General features: G+C 56.2%; 1 protein-coding gene across 9 annotated transcripts in view; it reads right to left on the bottom strand.

The window, feature by feature from the left end:
* Positions 1 to 5,541: 5,541 nt before the first annotated feature.
* BTBD9 (BTB domain containing 9) overlaps positions 5,542 to 16,728 on the bottom strand; it is a 511,095-nt gene continuing 499,908 nt past the window's right edge. For 5 of the 9 annotated variants that reach the window (XR_013960438.1, XM_080665254.1, XM_080665252.1 and 2 more), the window contains one exon: positions 5,542 to 6,524. Coding sequence is in view for 8 of the 9 variants with exons in the window: in XM_080665252.1 (XP_080521378.1) it covers positions 6,327 to 6,524 (198 nt within the window). In the remaining variant the exon portion in view is untranslated. The remainder of the gene's footprint in view (positions 6,525 to 16,728) is intronic. The other 4 variants (XM_080665249.1, XM_080665250.1, XM_080665251.1 and 1 more) reach the window with 1 other exon arrangement.

The raw sequence follows: 16,728 nt of genomic DNA, 5'->3' as shown, positions 1-16,728 counted from the left end.
ACGAGGCCTAAATCAAGTTTCCCAAGGGCCTTGCTGAAGGGGGGCTCCCCTGTGAGGCCCAAACCTCCAAGTTAACCAGACGCCGAGCCCTGGGCGTCGGCTCAGAACAGAAGGCCTGGGAGGGGAACTGCCTGCGGGCTGCCAGCCGGGCAGTACCACGCTTGGGGCGGGGTCTGAGGCCCAGTGCATTGGCCGCGGTAGCATTTCTTCCACCCAACGCCACTGAAGAGGCCTCTCGGGGAGGAGATGGAGATGGGGTCCCCAGTGCGGGGAGCCGGCTGGCTCTAAGGCCTCTGCCCTGAGCTGTGGCCCAGCACGAGGGCGGCTGGAAGCGACACGGCCCGCTCAGCGGGCTGCAGGGGATGGAGGCGACAACACTGGCTCGGAGGCGGACGCCCGTCCACTGTCCAGGGCAGAGAAGGCAGGGGGAGGGCAGGCACCCATGGTGCCCGGGAGGGAGGGTCGAGGGAAGCCTGGATGGGGCCTGTCCCAGGGAGGGGCTGCAGGCGGCTGTGGAGAGGACAGTAATGTCACGGCACCGGAAGCCGTCACTCTAAGAGGGGCGCACGCTTACAGGCACCCCGGGATGTTTTGAACACAGGTTGCCTAATGGCTCACTTTGGCTGCTCCACCAAGTGAGGGGCGCAGCCTGCCCTCAAGTCCAAACGGCCCGGAGCTTCTGTGGGTGCTGACGAAGCTTCCCTGGCAACCAGAGGAGCCATCCAGCCCCGCACGCTGGCCCCACCACCTCTGAGGCCCCGCACCGACCCCAAAGGCAGGGGAGGCCCGTTCTCTAGGGGATTCAGCTTGCACAGTGTGACCAGAGTCGTTCACGGCCAAGGCCCCGTCACCCTGAGGTGCTCCTGTCACTCCCACACCGAGGGTGCAGCTGCCCCCCTCCCCCCCAAACTTGTCAGGCGCAGGACAAGCGGTAAACCCGGAACCCAGAGCTACAAGCTGCCATGGGACCAGCCTGCCCCCTCCAACCGCACCCCCCACGCCCCCAGGGCCAGTCGCCGAGGCCACACCCCCAGGGCCAGGCATGGTGACCTCACAGGCTGGCTCTGTCCACCTCAACGCTGCTCAGGAGCCCACCCTGGGGCTCACGTGGCAGGAAGAGGCTATTTGGAGGCAGATGGACAAACTGTCATGGTCAATGCCACCAGGGTTCCAGGGCCAGGCCCCACCCAGAGGCTCCTCAGACCTGCTGCCCACCTCCCTCACCTGCCAGGGCAGCAGGTCTGCTCTGCGCTGGCCTGGCACCCTTCAGGGCCGTCCTCTGGCAGGAAGGAGCCCGGACCCTTCAGCCGCCCACCACAGCCAGCAGGGGGCAGCGTGGAGACAGGTCCTTCATCCCACAGTCCTCCTCACCTCCCGGCTCAGGGCTGTAAATAGGATGTGAATGGCAAATGCACAGACTTTTACTACAAATTGCAGAGGGTGTGACTGAGTCTTTAGGGGAGGCCTCTGGGGAGAATGTCAGTTCTTAAAAAAGGAGCTAAGCGGTGGTGGGGCCCCTCAGTCCGGCTTGTCTGGGAGAAGCCGGCTCGGTGAGTGTCACAGAGGAGGTGAGTGACAGGCCCAGGGCAGGAGGACTCAGAGCGAGCCAGGGGGAGGGCACCCTTGCCCCTTCTGCCAGGTTAGAACATTATTCCATGAGCATTACCTTAATAATTTTTTAATGAGTCATCTTAAAAGATCAGTTCTATTCTAATAAGGGTATAGGGGACTCACTTGGCCCCCCATGTGCCTGCTCCCCACCCCACCCCCAATGGAGGCAGGTCCCAGCCCACATCAGTCCAGCACAAAGTCCTGCCTGAAAGGGTGTGGGGGTGCTTGGTGGGGACTCACAGTCACCCACATAGCGCCGGTCGGCAGAGGTGGGTCCCAGGTCCCTGGCCCCAGGGAAGTGCACAGCTCCTCCAGCCAAGCTCACGGAAACCAGAGAACCCCGTCCTCTCTCCTTCACAGACCTGCAGGGCTGCTGGTCACACGAGGCTGCTCTGCCCCCTCCACCCACCCACCCCCAGCCCCTTCTCGCCACCTTTCCCATTCCTGTCACACCTCCAGGGCTACCAGGTGTGAGGGCAACTTCCAGGAGGAAGCAGCATTCGGGGTGCCTGCATTCTGTTTCAACTACCCCTTCCCCTTTCCCAGAAACCTGCACACACACCAGCACCACGAGGACTTCTGATTTAATATTATAGTCACAAAACCCAGGTGGCACAGACCAGGCACTGCATCTCAATTCCTGGGGCCTCGAATGAGCACAGGGCTGCTGCTGGAGCTGTGGTCAGGGCAAGCTCGCAGCGTTCAGGGCTGCGGCCACGGCCCTGGCCACGGTCACAGGCAGCAGCGATGGCCACGGGCAGCTGCTGGGCCCCGGCCACCTCGGCAGCATCAAGGGCCCTGCCACCCACAGCAAAGGCAGTTATGCGGGAAACCCCGGAAAGCAAACACTAATGAGGAAAAACTGGAAGGAGACCAATTTAACTTTCCTTTCCCCCTTTGACACCTTTCTCTTCTGTCCAAAGGGAGACTGTTCACTGCAGCGGATGGGGACACTCCCTCTCTATTGCAAGTGGCGGCGGCCCCAGGGCGCTCTGCTTTTTATCACACATTGCGCCTTTCTCCCCCGCCCCCCCCGCCCCGCCCTCCTCCCAAGTCTCTGGAAAGGATAAGTGATTACCATTTTGTTATCTTCTAAATTAAATAAAGGTGAAGTTGCCTGGGCTGCAGCCATCTGCACAGCAGTTTAGCAATTGGGGCGACAGCATAACTACTGGGCAATTTTTTGCACAATTCAAAACTCTTTTTTTTTTTTTTGCCAAGGAATCAGTCTAACAAACATCCCACTGTTGCTGAAAATAATGTATTTTCTCAACTCTTCTAGGAATAAAACACTTTTAATGTATTTGTCATTAAAAAAGATTTTAAAAGTGACAATTTAAAGAGCGATTGAGAAGAGTCCCACATTCATCATGGGCTCATGGTTCTAATATCAGAAACAGAACAGAAAAAGCACTGAGAATACGGAAAACAAGTGTGTGTGTAGATGGCTGTGTGTTACACCAATGCACCTGCTTCAAGTCGGCAGCTTGAATAGCACCTTGACCAGGTGTGCTCTCCCCCCCAACCCCCGACACAGGCTCCCGGCAGAGAACCCCGTCCTCTCTCCACAGACCTGCGGGGCTGCTGGGCACAGGAGGCTGCTCTGCCCGGCACAGGCTCCCGGCGTGCTCACTGCTGCCCAGAGCCTCCTGGGAACTGTCAGAGGTGCCTGGAAGGCTCCCTCCCACAGCCCTGGTGAAAGTGGCCTTCCATTCCCACGGTGCCCTTTCTTGACCGGGGGTGGAGGGGTGGGGTGGGGGAGTGGGGGCGGGGAGAGTAGGTGGTGGTTACAAAGCTGTTGTTTTAGTTTGTAATTGCCAAGGGTCACAGTAATGGGCCAGAGGTCACAAAAACCCCTGTCCACCTCCACTGACGATCCAGCCTCACCTGACCTTGTCTCAGCCTGGTCACCACCCAGGCTGTGTCCTCATAGAGGCAAGGGAGCCGGGTCCCATACCAGCCCAGCCCTGCCCTGCCATGGCCCAGCCCAGGCTCCTTCCTCTAACCTGGTGTCTGGGAACCCTTCCAGCTGAGTGCCGCCCAGCTTGCACCTGCACCCCAGTAGGCTCCCTGGGTCTCTTCCTGTTTTGGGACAGTTTTGGTCCAGGCAGCCGCAGGGGAGAAGTCCTCTGCAGGCCCAGCTGGAGCCGGAGAACAGCAGTCGGGCAGTTGTCTGGGGACTCACCCCTCACTCCCTGGAGGTGAAGGCCTTGGTCTGGCATGTCTGCTGTGAAAGGCCTTCAGTGGGGTCTCCAGCCCCCTGCAGGCCCCTCTCCCCAGTCAGGAGGCCGTCAGGAGGGCAGAGCCCCTGCCTGGTCCCAGGGGGCAGCTGCACAGGACTTGCTGAGCTCCTCTGGGCACAGAGCAGTGCCCATGCCCGTGAGGCCTCCAGACAGGTGTGGGCCAGGCCAGCTGCTTCCCTGCCACCATGTCATCAGACTGCCTTGGTTTCCCCTTCCTTCCTTTCATCTGATAGTAGGAGCCACTGAAGTGCCAGAGGCGGGGGAGAGGGGGGGACAGAGTCCATTCTCTCAAGACAGACCTAGGGCAGAGGTGTGGAGGGTGTACACTCCAAAGGGGTCTCCAGGAGACAGCAGCAGGAGGGGAGCCTGGCAGGAAGGGACCGCTGGGTCCAATGCTCTGACACAGTCTGTGCCCCTGCGGGGGGGGGGGGAGCTGAGCAGCCAATTGCATGCAGCCCTGGCCTGGCCGCGGGTGTGCTGTGTGTGCAGCAGGGCCGACAGATCCTTCCGGCCCACCCCATGTCCTCGGGTCCACGCTGTGGGCTTCCTCTCTGGACAGGTGACTTTGGAGTTTACCAAGAGGCCCTTGGACAGGTGAGCCTTTGAAAGCATCTGCACTCGCCTGCTGACTCCTCCGGCTGCCCAGTGAGTGTGTGGCTGGCGGGGTGGGTAAGAACTGCGCTCACAGGGGCCTGGGGCTGGGTGTGGACAGCAGCACCGTGCTCATCCCACGCAGCGGAGGAGGGCAAATCCGAGTGCGAGGGGCAGGGAGACTGGGAGCCCCCTCCCCCTGGCGTGCTCCCACAGTCCTTCATCCGACGCTACCGCACTGTCCCCTCAGTCACTCGGGACTTGGCTACAGGAGAAAGCAGTGAGCGGCCCCTGCTCTTCGTACACCCAAACAAAGGTGTCTTTAAGATGCCAGAGAAAGGACCCCTGCAAGCACCCCCCAGTGGTCACAGGGTGCGCAGGTCTCTGCTTGTGGGGGAGCCTCACGGAGCGGACAGCCAGCCAAGGGAGAGCTGCAGAGAGGAAACAGCGACAAGAATCGATCGAGTTACAAGGGAACCCAAATGGAGACGACTGACACAACAGCACGGGCCGAGCAAGCCGCGAGACACGGCGCAGCAACTGGAGGATGGAGGATGACCAGGGCCACGCCGGGCCCAGGCCTGCATTCCTGCCCGCCCTGCCCGCAGCCCCACTGGCAACTGGCAGACAGGCCCAGCCCAACGGGAGGTGTGCAGGTTCCACACAGGCATCTGAGCATGTCATCAGCAGGTGCACAGTGGGTGCTCCTGCCACCTCCCAAGGCGGACTCACCATGGAAGGACAGGTCCCGCAACCTGGCAGCCGAGTGAGTGCCCACTGCTCAGTGCCCGCTGCTCAGTGCCACGGCTGCTCAGTGCCAAGGCTGCTGAGTGCCACGCCTGCTCTGTGCCACACCTGCTGTGCCATGCCTGCTCTGTGCCACACCTGCTCTGTGCCACGCCTGCTCTGTGCCACCTGCTCTGTGCCACACCTACTGTGCCACCTGCTCTGTGCCACGGCTGCTCTGTGCCACCTGCTCTGTGCCACACCTACTGTGCCACCTGCTCTGTGCCACGGCTGCTCAGTGCCAGGCTGCTCTGCACCTGTGTTTTTTTTTTTTTGTTTTTTTTTTAAATATATTTTTTATTGATTTTTTACAGAGAGGAAGGGAGAGGGACAGAGAGCTAGAAACATCGATGAGAGAGAAACATCGATCAGCTGCCTCCTGCACACCTCCCACTGGGGATGTGCCCGCAACCAAGGTACATGCCCTTGACCGGAATCGAACCTGGGACCCTTGAGTCCGCAGGCCGACGCTCTATCCACTGAGCCAAACCGGTTTCGGCTGCACCTGTGTTTTGATGAACTTCCTTGGAGGAGTGTCCCTGTCAGCCCTGGGGAGACGCATGTGCTTCTCGCTCCACCCCACACATAACCGTTCAAAACTAAGGAAGGACAATTAATGTCAAAGGGGTTAAAACAAGCGCTGTTTGAGCATTTAAAAAAGACCAGGACACCGAGGATTCAGCAAACAGGGAGTAACTAAAAGAAATGAAAAGCCATTCAGTTGCCAGAGTGATGTGTTCATGAGTAGACACGAAGGAAACCCATTTCTCAAAGGGCGCCCGCCCCAGGTCCGAGAGGCCTGTCTGCCCCTGCCCACCCACATGCGCCGGCTCTGGGCCTGGTTAGATTGGAGAGGTAGGGTGTGAACGCTGGACTGATCAAGATTGAAGACCATTTTCTCCCTCGGGAGACCAGCCTGCTCGGGACGAACTGAGGAGAACAAAGCAGCCCCTTCCTGTCCTTGGGAGCAAACCTGCTCCGTGTCTGTCTCTGCAGCCCCGCGCTCTGCAGCAGGAAGGGGCGGGGCAGTGACAAAGCCCTGCTGGGGACACGGTCCTGTGCCCAGGCCCCCGAGTCCCTGCCCATAGAGCCCCTTTACTGGTGCTGCCGGCCGGATGAGCGAGAGTGGGAGCCCGGGCTGGAGGGCAGTGAGCTGCCGCTGGGGGCCTGCAGAGCGCGGGGCTCGAGTGGCTGACTGGCTGGGCTGGTGTCCCCTGTCCCCGGCTCCTCGCTGTTTTCTTCCTTCAGGCTGCTCTGCTGCTCCGGACACTCGAAGTGGACACAGTGGAACACCTGGGGAGAGAAGGCATACGCCGTCAGCGTCCACCCTGGGGCTGCCACCCGGCGGGACCCTGTCCTGCTCGCCTGCCCCGTGCAGATGCCCAGCAGCAGCTGGAAGGCTGAGGCACAGTCAGGGTAAAAGCAGATGAACCACAGAAGTTCGGCACCAGGACTGGATTCCTCTGATGTTGGTTACTTTTGTCTCCGGAGCTCTTCTCTTTAATTCGTTAATGCCTGCATTGGGCAGCTGGGTTAAAAGTCTGTGGGGCAACGTGGACTACGGAAATGGTGGTGAAGATGCTAAAAACCTCTGAATTGTACACTTTCAATAGGTGACTTGCATGGTATGTGAACTATCTCAATAAAGTTACTTACAGAATGCCACAGGGTATCACCCCAGAGGAGGACGGAGGTTCATCTCCTAGGGTGCAAACCAGCCCCTCCCTCTCTAGCCTCCTCTGGGTGCCTAATTAGACGTTGGGGAGGGGACCTCCCCTGCCATGCCTGGGCCAACCTGCAACCAAAGCCTCACCCGGAGGAGCGCCCCCACCAGGACCGCGTCACCGTGGAAGCAGTTCTGGGCTCTGCTCAGTGCCGGGCCAGCTGCAGTGCAGACAGGGCTCCATTCAGCACAGCGCTCAGCCAGCGAGGGCGCGCCGGGCCTGACCCCGAGAGCAGCAGCGTGCTGGGGAAGGGGCAGTGTGAGTGTGACATGCCTGGTACAAAGCAGGAGGTCATGCTGGTGTGAGCTGGAGCGTGTGCAGGGGGCCCGTCCGAGGTGGGCCTTAGGGACCCGCACCCCCCAGCACACAGGGAGTCCTCTCTCCATGGGCTCCAGCTGTCACTGGGCGCCACCCTGCGCACAGTCTGGAGTACACGCATGCTGGGAGCTTTACGGAGATCAATGTCCAGATCCGCAAGTTGTTTTCTAAAATGGCCCAAGACTGTGACTCATGTAATTTTAAAAAACATAACTGGAATTTTCCTGAATTATGATAACATTTTCAAGCTGCCCTGGATGTACGTTTCCCACAATCACTTTCACATTTGCTCTGCCTTATTCAATGGGTTGGTTAAAATCCATTTTAGCAAATCATGTCATCAAACATTTATTCCTAATAATTACTCCTGTCTTCCACCTTCTGTTTATTTTTTTCTATCTCATATTAGCAAAAATAATTATTTAAACTTAAGAACTATTTTACTTATCAACTTTAAGTAAAATGTTCAAAGGATTCCATGTTTTCCCATAGCCCTTTCAGGAGACACACACAGAAGGCAGGTGGCCACTGAGGCCCTTGAGGCCTCAAAGCAGGGCCTGCCGGAAGGGGGAGGGGGTAGAAGTGTTCCAGGTGCAGGGATGTGGGGAGGAATGAGGTCTGAGCAGATGTGAGCAGCAAACTGAGGGGCGAAGGGCTTTCGGCCGGTGAGGGCTTTGGAGCAGGGACCCTCCACGGCCTGCTCACCCCATGAAGCCCACAGGCCCAGCCTGTGCATCGTCCCGCACGGAGATTGTGTGGTGGGAGTGTATGTGCTGGTGAGGTGGTGCCAGGCAGGGTATTGGGGAAGACACTGCGGAGGGAGATCAGCTTGGCCCTCCAAGGCTTCCTCAACCAGTGGTGGGAGCTTCGCGCGCGAGGCCGCAGAGGCCAAGAGGAGGCGTTGTGGTCCGCCACGTGCTTTAGAGAGAAACGGCCACACATTGGTTACTTGTTAGAGGTAAGGTCTAGATGGTGGGATCCACCCGGAAGGTCCCAACCTGCAGGCTGAGGGGGCTGGCACAGCTTCCTGGGGAGGCCAAGGGGTGAGGAGGGGCCTGCAGGATCCAGCGGAGGCAGAGGTGAAGGTCAGGGCAGGCAGCAGGGAGCAGACGCAGCCTCGACTGGAATGGGATTGAAGGTGAGTTCCAGGCTCCTGAGGGTCCTGGGGGCCCGAGAGTGTCTTAAAGACACTGGTGAGCTGAGCCAGACATGTGACAGGAACTGAGGCTGGGGGGCCAGGGGGCAGAAGACAGCTCTGGAACCAAAGCATCTGGACAAACTCCGGCAGGGCCAGCTCTCCAGTGCTCCTTACCCTGAGGCTTCCTGCCCTTGGCCCCCAGGCTCTGCCCACACTGACCAAAGGCCCTGGGTAAGTAAGACGGTGCAACCTGTTGTAACGCTGTCCTTGAACCTGCGAATGCTAGGACTCAATCCTCAGTGACTGGTTTCCACGGATATGCCTGCTAAGGGCTGGTGGCTGCCTGATGCTGGTGGGGACAGCAAAGGAGACCCACAGGGCGGACACACTGCTGGCCCTCCCCTGGCTATCCAGTGTGCACAGAGAATGCTGACCTCATGCTTCCTTGGGGAGGGGTCCACCCTTCCCTCCCCAGGGGCCTGCTGGCTAGAGAGGAGCCAATGTGCTTGGGATCTGCCCACGATTGGCAAGTCCATTTCCGGAAAGGGCCCATCCAAAGGGAATAAGGCACTGGTACTCAGGGTGTGGGCGGGATGCAGGCCGGGCTGCTGGACACCCGCCACTCTCCCTGAGGGAGGACCAGGCAGAGGAGACTGTAGGGGGCTCAGGAGGTAGAGCTGGGGGGTCGAGGGGCTTCGTCCACAGCTTGAGCGCACTGTGCATACACACACACACAGACCCGTCTACTGTAGAACCAAGTTCAGAGAGAAGACAAATGTAATATCAACTGTGAAATTATATTTAAAATAGAAATCCGTGCTTTCCTTCCTGCATCACTATTTTTCCATATTTCCACTTCAATTCATTTATCTACCACTGTTTCAAATTTCACATTTCAAACTCTAATCTGAGACGAAATGAGGCATTCATCTCCGTCTGCTCTCCTCATTTTCCCTTCGAGTGAGCGGATTCTCCCCTGAAAGCTCAGGCCTTTGCTGTCCTTGCCATGGCACTTCCTGTGGACTCCACGTGGCAGCTGCTCACGCCGGCCGGTCTCTCGTTCTTCCTTTCTTTCCTTGCTCTCTTCCTTCTATATCAAAACTCCCTCTTTGGGCCCATCTGCAGGTTCTTACCATCAACAGCCAGATGGGAGGGCCTTTAAAACTGCGTAAGCCCTGCGCTCCGACCTGCCTGGCACAGGGTAGACTTGAAAATCTTCTCCTAAGTGGCAACATTAATCTAGTCTCCTCCATCGGCTTCACCCTCTTTAAGCATTTGGAGGGACAAGACCATCTCTCGGGTTATGGACAGTCTCTCTTGCTTTATGAACACTCCTCTTTCCAAGCACGGGACAAGCTGGGCCACGCCCAACAGGCTTTTGCTGAGTGGCCAGGGCAATCCCTCCAAACACAGCTCTGCTTCTTCACATCCACCCGACACCTGCTGCCCCTTGAGCTGCCTGAAAGCGAGCACACGGCCCGTCCTCTCCCCGGGAAGCGAGCACACGGCCCGTCCTCTCCCCGGGAAGCGAGCACACGGCCTGTCCTCTTCCCGAAAAGCATGTGCAGTCTCTCTGAACATGGTGGCTGCATGGTTCTGCGCTGTCCCCTTCCTGACCCCGCCTTCCTACCCTACCCCATCTTGCTCTTAACCGGCTACTTGTGTAATCCACACTCCGCCTGTCAGCGCCTCTCCTCAGCTCCAGGCTGATGCTCATCCCTGCGCGGAGTTGCATCTGTCCTCATTTCCTCCCTCAAGCGCTCCCCTCTTGTGTGGAATGGGTTTTCTCCCCTGTGCTCTTGTGAGCTCTTCAGCCTCCAGATTTCCTGGTGAGCTCTGCGCAGCCCTGCCTTCCAGGCTTCAGGGGGTCTCCTGCTCCAGGGCCCAGCCCTCCTGCCTCTGTCTGCTGGTGTGTGGGTGCCCCTCTGACTCAAGGACCACATATGCCGTCCTTTCTCCCACTCAGGGCCTTGTACAAGAATAAACAAATCAATAAAAATCCAGGATTGAAAAAATAAAGTTATAAAAGATCTCAGTGTGGCCGGGCTCTGAATGGCTGGTTCTTCAGAAAAAGTCCCCATCAGCGAGGCTGTCTGGAGGGCAGGTGGCTTGCTGCCCCCACTGAGCTGGAAGAAAGCCTGAAGACTGTCTGCCGAGAGCACTTAGTAAATGTCCACGCCTGACTCCTGCTGCCTGGTTCCCGCCTCAGACCCACTCCTCCAGCCAGTGATGCTAAGGGCACGCCTTTAGCACATGTAACCAACCTGTTTTAAAATAATAATGTAAATGGCCACTTTCCCCAACACACCTAACAATACCAATGGCAAATCTCGCTGGCTGTTTCGGCTTTCTCCTCTGCATATTTCTCCAGAAATCATAATCATTCCTCCCGACACCGCCGGGCTCAGGCAGACTTTCCATCTAAGTCCGGGGAACTGGAGGCGCTTGGAAGTCCCACCGCTACCTGCCTCCGAGCTCCCTGGGCGCTGGGAGGTGCTGTGACCAGAGAGGGAGACCAGACAGGAGGACCCAGGCGGCTCAGAGCCGCGCTTCGGTCAGAGACCCAAGAGTGTCACTAAAGGCCCAGCTAACTTTCGTGCGGTCCCCTGGCACTTCCGGAGGGCAAGCAGGCTCTGAGGTTCAAAGGCAACACGCAGAAAAGTTACCTTCATTCAGTCACAAAACTGAGGGGTGAAGATTCTATGTGAGAGGGTGCTTACAAATGGAAAGATGGGTGAGGCCTGGAGTCAGTGGAGAGGTGGAGAGTATAGTGCGCATCAGAGTGAGCAGGCTGAGGACAGGTGAGGCCGGGAAAGGGCACCGAGGGCAGGAGAGAATTCCTTTAGAATACTACAAAAGTAATGCGTGCACATGGCAACAAAGAATGTGTCTAAAGAAAGTGGATGACTACAAATACTAAAACCTTGTGTAAAAAAATCATAATGCCGAAACCGGTTTGGCTCAGTGGATAGAGCGTCGGCCTGCGGACTGAAAGGTCCCGGGTTCGATTCCAGTCAAGGGCATGTACCTTGGTTGCGGGCACATCCCCAGTGGGGAGTGTGCAGGAGGCAGCTGATCGATGTTTCTCTCTCATCGATGTTTCTAACTCTCTATCCCTCTCCCTTCCTCTCTGTAAAATATCAATAAAATATAAAAAAAAAATCATAATAATGTCAACGGAGCCACTTGAAAATGGAGCAGAACTGCCATCCAGGAGGCACTGCCTGGCAGGTCCGGGGCCACAGATGTTCGGGTGTTAAAACAGGGCAAAATAACCTCTGCGCTGCGCCTAACGCAACACTGTGCCCAAGAACTGTTTGCAAGGATAAGGAGGCAGATACTGTGACTACCCACTAAGACTATGGGGCTGAACATTTTAAACTGTTTAGAATTAGCATCACTGTGTTATGTTCTCGGCACCAACAGAAACACCTTCCTTCCACTGATGCGATTGTCCCCCTTCCCTTCCTCATAAATACCGGGGCCTTTGTCTCCTAATTGGGACATTGTTTGGGCTTCACTTGAAGATGCTTCCTGAATAGCTATTCTTTGATCTCAAATAAATGCCTGTTGCCTCTCACTGGGAAAGGCCTTTTATTTTTAGGAGAACACTTGAAATCCCCTGAGGCAGAATCTAACCATTTGGGGTAAACGAAAAAGACTCATTTTTAAATGAAGAATAACAGAACTTGGTAACAGACCCAGTAAGACTGACAGGAAGAAAAGGGGCCGGTGACTCCAGGTTCTCTGGGAGGAGACTGGCAATGCTACCCTCTGGGGGTGATAGCAGTGGGGCTCCAGGGGGCTCCAGCTCAGCCAACCACCCAGGACCTGTACTCATCTGAGATCCTTCACTTTTTTTGCTTTTGAAACTTTGACCATCTTATTGAGCAGGAACATTGACTAGGGTGCACACTGCCCAGCCCAACAGGGGAGAGGGCGGGGCAAAGGTGCCCGAGGTCACACCCATGGGGGTGGGGGTGGAGGATTCAACCTCAAGGCCCAGCAGCTCCAAAGCCTGTGCTCTCTCAGTACCAGGATGCCTGCCTCATACAGGAAATTATAACAGCACGTGATCGGTGACCAGAAATTAATTTTGCCTGGAAGGGGAGGTTAGGGAAGGTCAAAGAGGGAGATGCCTCGAAGAACTGAGAGGCAGACAGGGAGGGGAGTGGCTCCCAGATAGAAGGGACAAAGGGATAACTTCCAGATAAAGATCTGGGCCCTGGCACCTGGTCACACTGGAGAGGTGCTGCTCACCCCTCCATGGAACAGTGTGCTGGCTCAGTCATCTTAGCTGCTACTCCCGCCCACCAGCCTCGCACCCAACAGGGCGCCAGTGCAGAGTAAGCATCCTGGTGCTTGTGCCTTACCAACACCACCTGCACAAGGCTGGGGCTCCTTCCCTCAGGAGGTGGGCACCTGCGGACGTGCACCTGTTGCTAATGGGCACCCAGAGAGGCCTGTGACTGGTCCTGACAATGTTCTTGGGAGCAGAGGTGGGAAGTAAGCCTGCCCAGGGGAAGGGGCTCCTTCGCGGGTGGCCATGTGGCGAGGGGTGCGACCTCTGCGCTTTTCACAGGAAGCTGGAGGAAGTATGTCTTAGAGGAGTCCTCACTACCAGTGGGGGGTGCCATCTGGAAATGTGTGGCCCGTCCCCCCAGGTCCGCTAGCTCCCCTCCCGCATGCACTTGTGTGCCTCCCTGTAGGTGGAACAGGCAAGTCCTGACTTTCTGTTCGCTCAGAAGCTTGTGGGATTCGATTTCTTTCCTCCGAACCTTCCCTGCACTACACCTCGGAAAGGCTGTGTCCGAGAGTGAATGAGGCGTACAGGGCAGAGTCGCAGTGCTGATTTATACAGAACCATTCCGCAGTCCCCACATCATCTTCCCTCCTCCTTTTCGGCAATCGTGTATCCCATTAGCCTGTTTGATTGCCGCCGCTCACAAAGGGGCACCTTCGCTGAACCAGCTTCAATGGCCTCTGGATCTGTCCCCGGGGAGGAGCCTGCTAATTTAGAATGTAGTCCCGGGGATGAATCGCACAGCCTGAGTCACTACGGTGTCCTTCCTCGTAGCTGCTGTTTAGTATCACTTCGCCTCTCCTCTCCGGGAGCCATGACGACTTGGACACGACTGAGGTGGTCTGGGGTGTTCTTTCCTCCGTGAATCCTGGGAAGCGGGTCCACAGCTGTGGTGGCCCCTTCTCTGAGCAGACTGACTCCGCTGTCAATGCCTTTCAATGCAGGGGCTCCCCAAGCACTGTTTGTTCCATATACCTTCCTGGTTTTTAAAAGCAGAGACGCCGCTGCTAATTTTCCCAAGTTGGCTTAAGCGTCCACCGTGAACTGCAGCAGAAATTGGGGAAATTTAATAAATGGTGATCCATGACTCTACCTTGCTTTTCTGGCGTCTCCTGAGTAACTGTCACAGGCTGCTTTCATGGCAACCAATACAAATAGGATTTCTGACCCAAGCTTTCAACTTCCATTTACCGGGCGGCATATCTTTCTAATAGAGACCTAGTGCTAATGATGCCTGCCTGCAAGTCAGGTGCGAAGACAGGGCTCCGAGGTGACCACCTGAGGGCTTCCTGTGTTTCCTCCACACGTGGTGTGGCAGCAGTGCACACCCACTCAGCTGCAGAAACTGTAAGTGATCCCGAGATGGTGATGTGAACATCTTTCTTCCTCCCCTCTTGGGAGAAGGGTCCCTCTGCAGGATGTTTCATTTTTGTTCCTTTAAAAATGAAGACCAAGCCCTGACTGCTTTGGCTCAGTGGATAGAGCACTGGCCTGTAGACTGAAGGGTCCCAGGTTCAATTCCATCAAGGGCACATGCCTGGGTTGCGGACTTGATGCCCAGTAGAGGTCGCGCAGGAGGCAGCCAATCAATGATTCTCTCTCATCATTGATGTTTCTATTTCTCTCTCCCTCTCCCCTCCTCCCTGAAATCAATAAAAATATATATTTTTTAAAAATCCTATCTAATAAAAGAGTAATATGCAAACTAACCATCACGCCGCTACACCCACAAGCCACGCCCACAAGCCAATCAGGAGTGAATATACAAATAAACCCAACCAAGATGGCTAAGGCCACAGAGAGTAGGAGGGAGGCTTGGGTTTCCCTGGCGATTGAGGAAGCCAAGCTTTCCGCCTGCCCTTGCCAGCCTAGGCCTCCACTCAAGGCTACAAAGTTTCAATGATAGAAGATACATAAACCCAAACAGAAATGGCGGCAGCCACGGAGCTGGAAAGAGCAGGAGGCTAGGGTTGCCCCCGGTGATGGAGGAAGCCAAGCTTTCTGCACACCCTGGCCAGCCCAGGCCTCCGCTTAAGGCTACAAAGTTTCAATTATAGAAGATACATAAATCCCCCCAAAAATGGCTGCCGCCTCGGAGCAAGCAGAAGGCTTGGCTCTCTGCTCCAGGCTACAAAGTTTTAATTGTAGAAGATAAACAAACCCCAGATACCAGGGCCTCTGCTTGGGTCGCCAGGGGGAGTGGCCAGCCTGCAAACCACCACAGGCCCCTCGCGCAGGCCGCCCCACGCCCCAAGGGAACCCCCACCCTGATCCGGGACACCCTTCAGGGCAAACCAGCTGGCCCCCACACGTGCACCAGGCCTCTATCCTATCTAATAAAAGAGTAATATGCAGATTGACCATCACTCCAACACACAAGATGGCTGCCCCCATGTAGTCAAAGATCCTGCCCCCATGTGGACACAAGATGGCCACCACAAGATGGCCAGCAGGGGAGGGCAGTTAGGGGTGACCAAGGCGGCAGAGGAGGGAAGTTGGGGGTGACCAGGCCTGCAGGGGAGAGCAGTTGGGGGGTACCAGGCCTGCAGGGGAGGGCAGTTAGGGGTGACCAGGCCTGCAGGGGAGGGCAGTTAGGGGCAAACAGGCTAGCAGGGGGTGGTTAGGGGGTGATCAGGCTGGCAGGCAGAAGCGGTTAGGGGCAATCAGGAAGGCAGGCAGGCGAGCAGTTGGGAGCCAGCAGTCCTGGATTGTGAGAGGGATGTCCGACTGCCCAGTGGGATCGGGCCTAAATGGGCAGTCGGACATCCCTCGAGTGGTCCCAGATTGGAGAGGGTGCAGGCTGGGCTGAGGGCCCCCCCTCTCCCCTGTGCACGAATTTCGTGCACCGAGCCTCTAGTAAACAAATAAAAATGAAGACCAAGTGTTTCTGACAAAACATCCCTTTTTAAAAACCAAAGTGTTACAGATGGACTTCTGAATAGCCCTAACCACTGTTTCCAGGTAAGGAGCCTGCTTCCCAGGAAGACGTTTCCAGACTGAGCCACACTCATCAGAACTGCTCAGGGTGACAGGACACCCACATAGTTTTGCACAAATATTCACTCATTCCTAATGGTTTCTTCGTGACACTGCTTATATGTGACACAGTTTTCTAACTCTCCAATGTCACTTTTTCATAGCACATAGGCCAGGGCACCCACAAATAACTAGAATTCCACTGCCTGGAAGGTCCTGGAAAAAGAGCCTTTCTAATACTATTCCCTCGGGGATTCCTGATTCCCCTTCTCTCGTTTGCACGCTCGAGTTCCAGGGAGAGCAGTTCACTCACTCAGCTAATTAGGCCCTGAAGTGTAGGAGTTATCTTTTCATTCTGGAAAAACAAAAATACAAAAAAGGGAAGTGTTCTAGTTTCAGGCAGCATCTGGTAGGTGTGGCCTTACTAAGGCCCCTTCCCCGAGACTGGCATCACAAGAACCTGGCTGTGGCCCACCGCCCTGGGAAGGCAGGTGCATAGCCCGCCCGCCTGTCTGTCCTGGGAAGTTCTTCACTTCAGCCCAGGGGACGGGTGTGGCTTGTCTGGAAGAGCTCCAGCCGCTAGGCCATTTCAGGCCCAACTCCTACCTGCTGGCTCAGCACTGGGACACAGGCTGGCTTATCTTCCCAAGCCGATGTCTCCATTCCTCTCACTGCTCAGCGGCTCTTGGCTCAGGTTCTGGGCACCTTCTCCCAGCCAGTTGTTTGGCACAGAATTACTGCTGCTCCAATACCAGAGGCACAGGACTTAGAGTGTTGGAAAAAGGACATATGCTCGCTCTTGTGTCATTTCCCTCTTTTCCCAGTAAAATCTTTCATAATGGACATTTAAGTATAAAGATGCCTACAGAAGGACCTTTTATAATTATGCTACAAGTGAAATATTTTTCTGCCATTTTTGGTCTCACTGGGCAAGAACCTTTAAGATCTAGTTCACTCTCCTTATTTCAGAGACAAATGTCCTGAGCGCCAGGGAGGTGAAATGACCTGCTGGGGTCACACAGCAGGTTGGGCTGAGGC

The sequence above is a fragment of the Plecotus auritus genome, assembly GCF_963455305.1.
Source record: "Plecotus auritus genome assembly, chromosome: 4".
In the NCBI taxonomy this organism is placed as follows: Eukaryota; Metazoa; Chordata; class Mammalia; order Chiroptera; family Vespertilionidae; genus Plecotus; species Plecotus auritus.
This window is presented reverse-complemented; position numbering and strand designations above follow the sequence as displayed.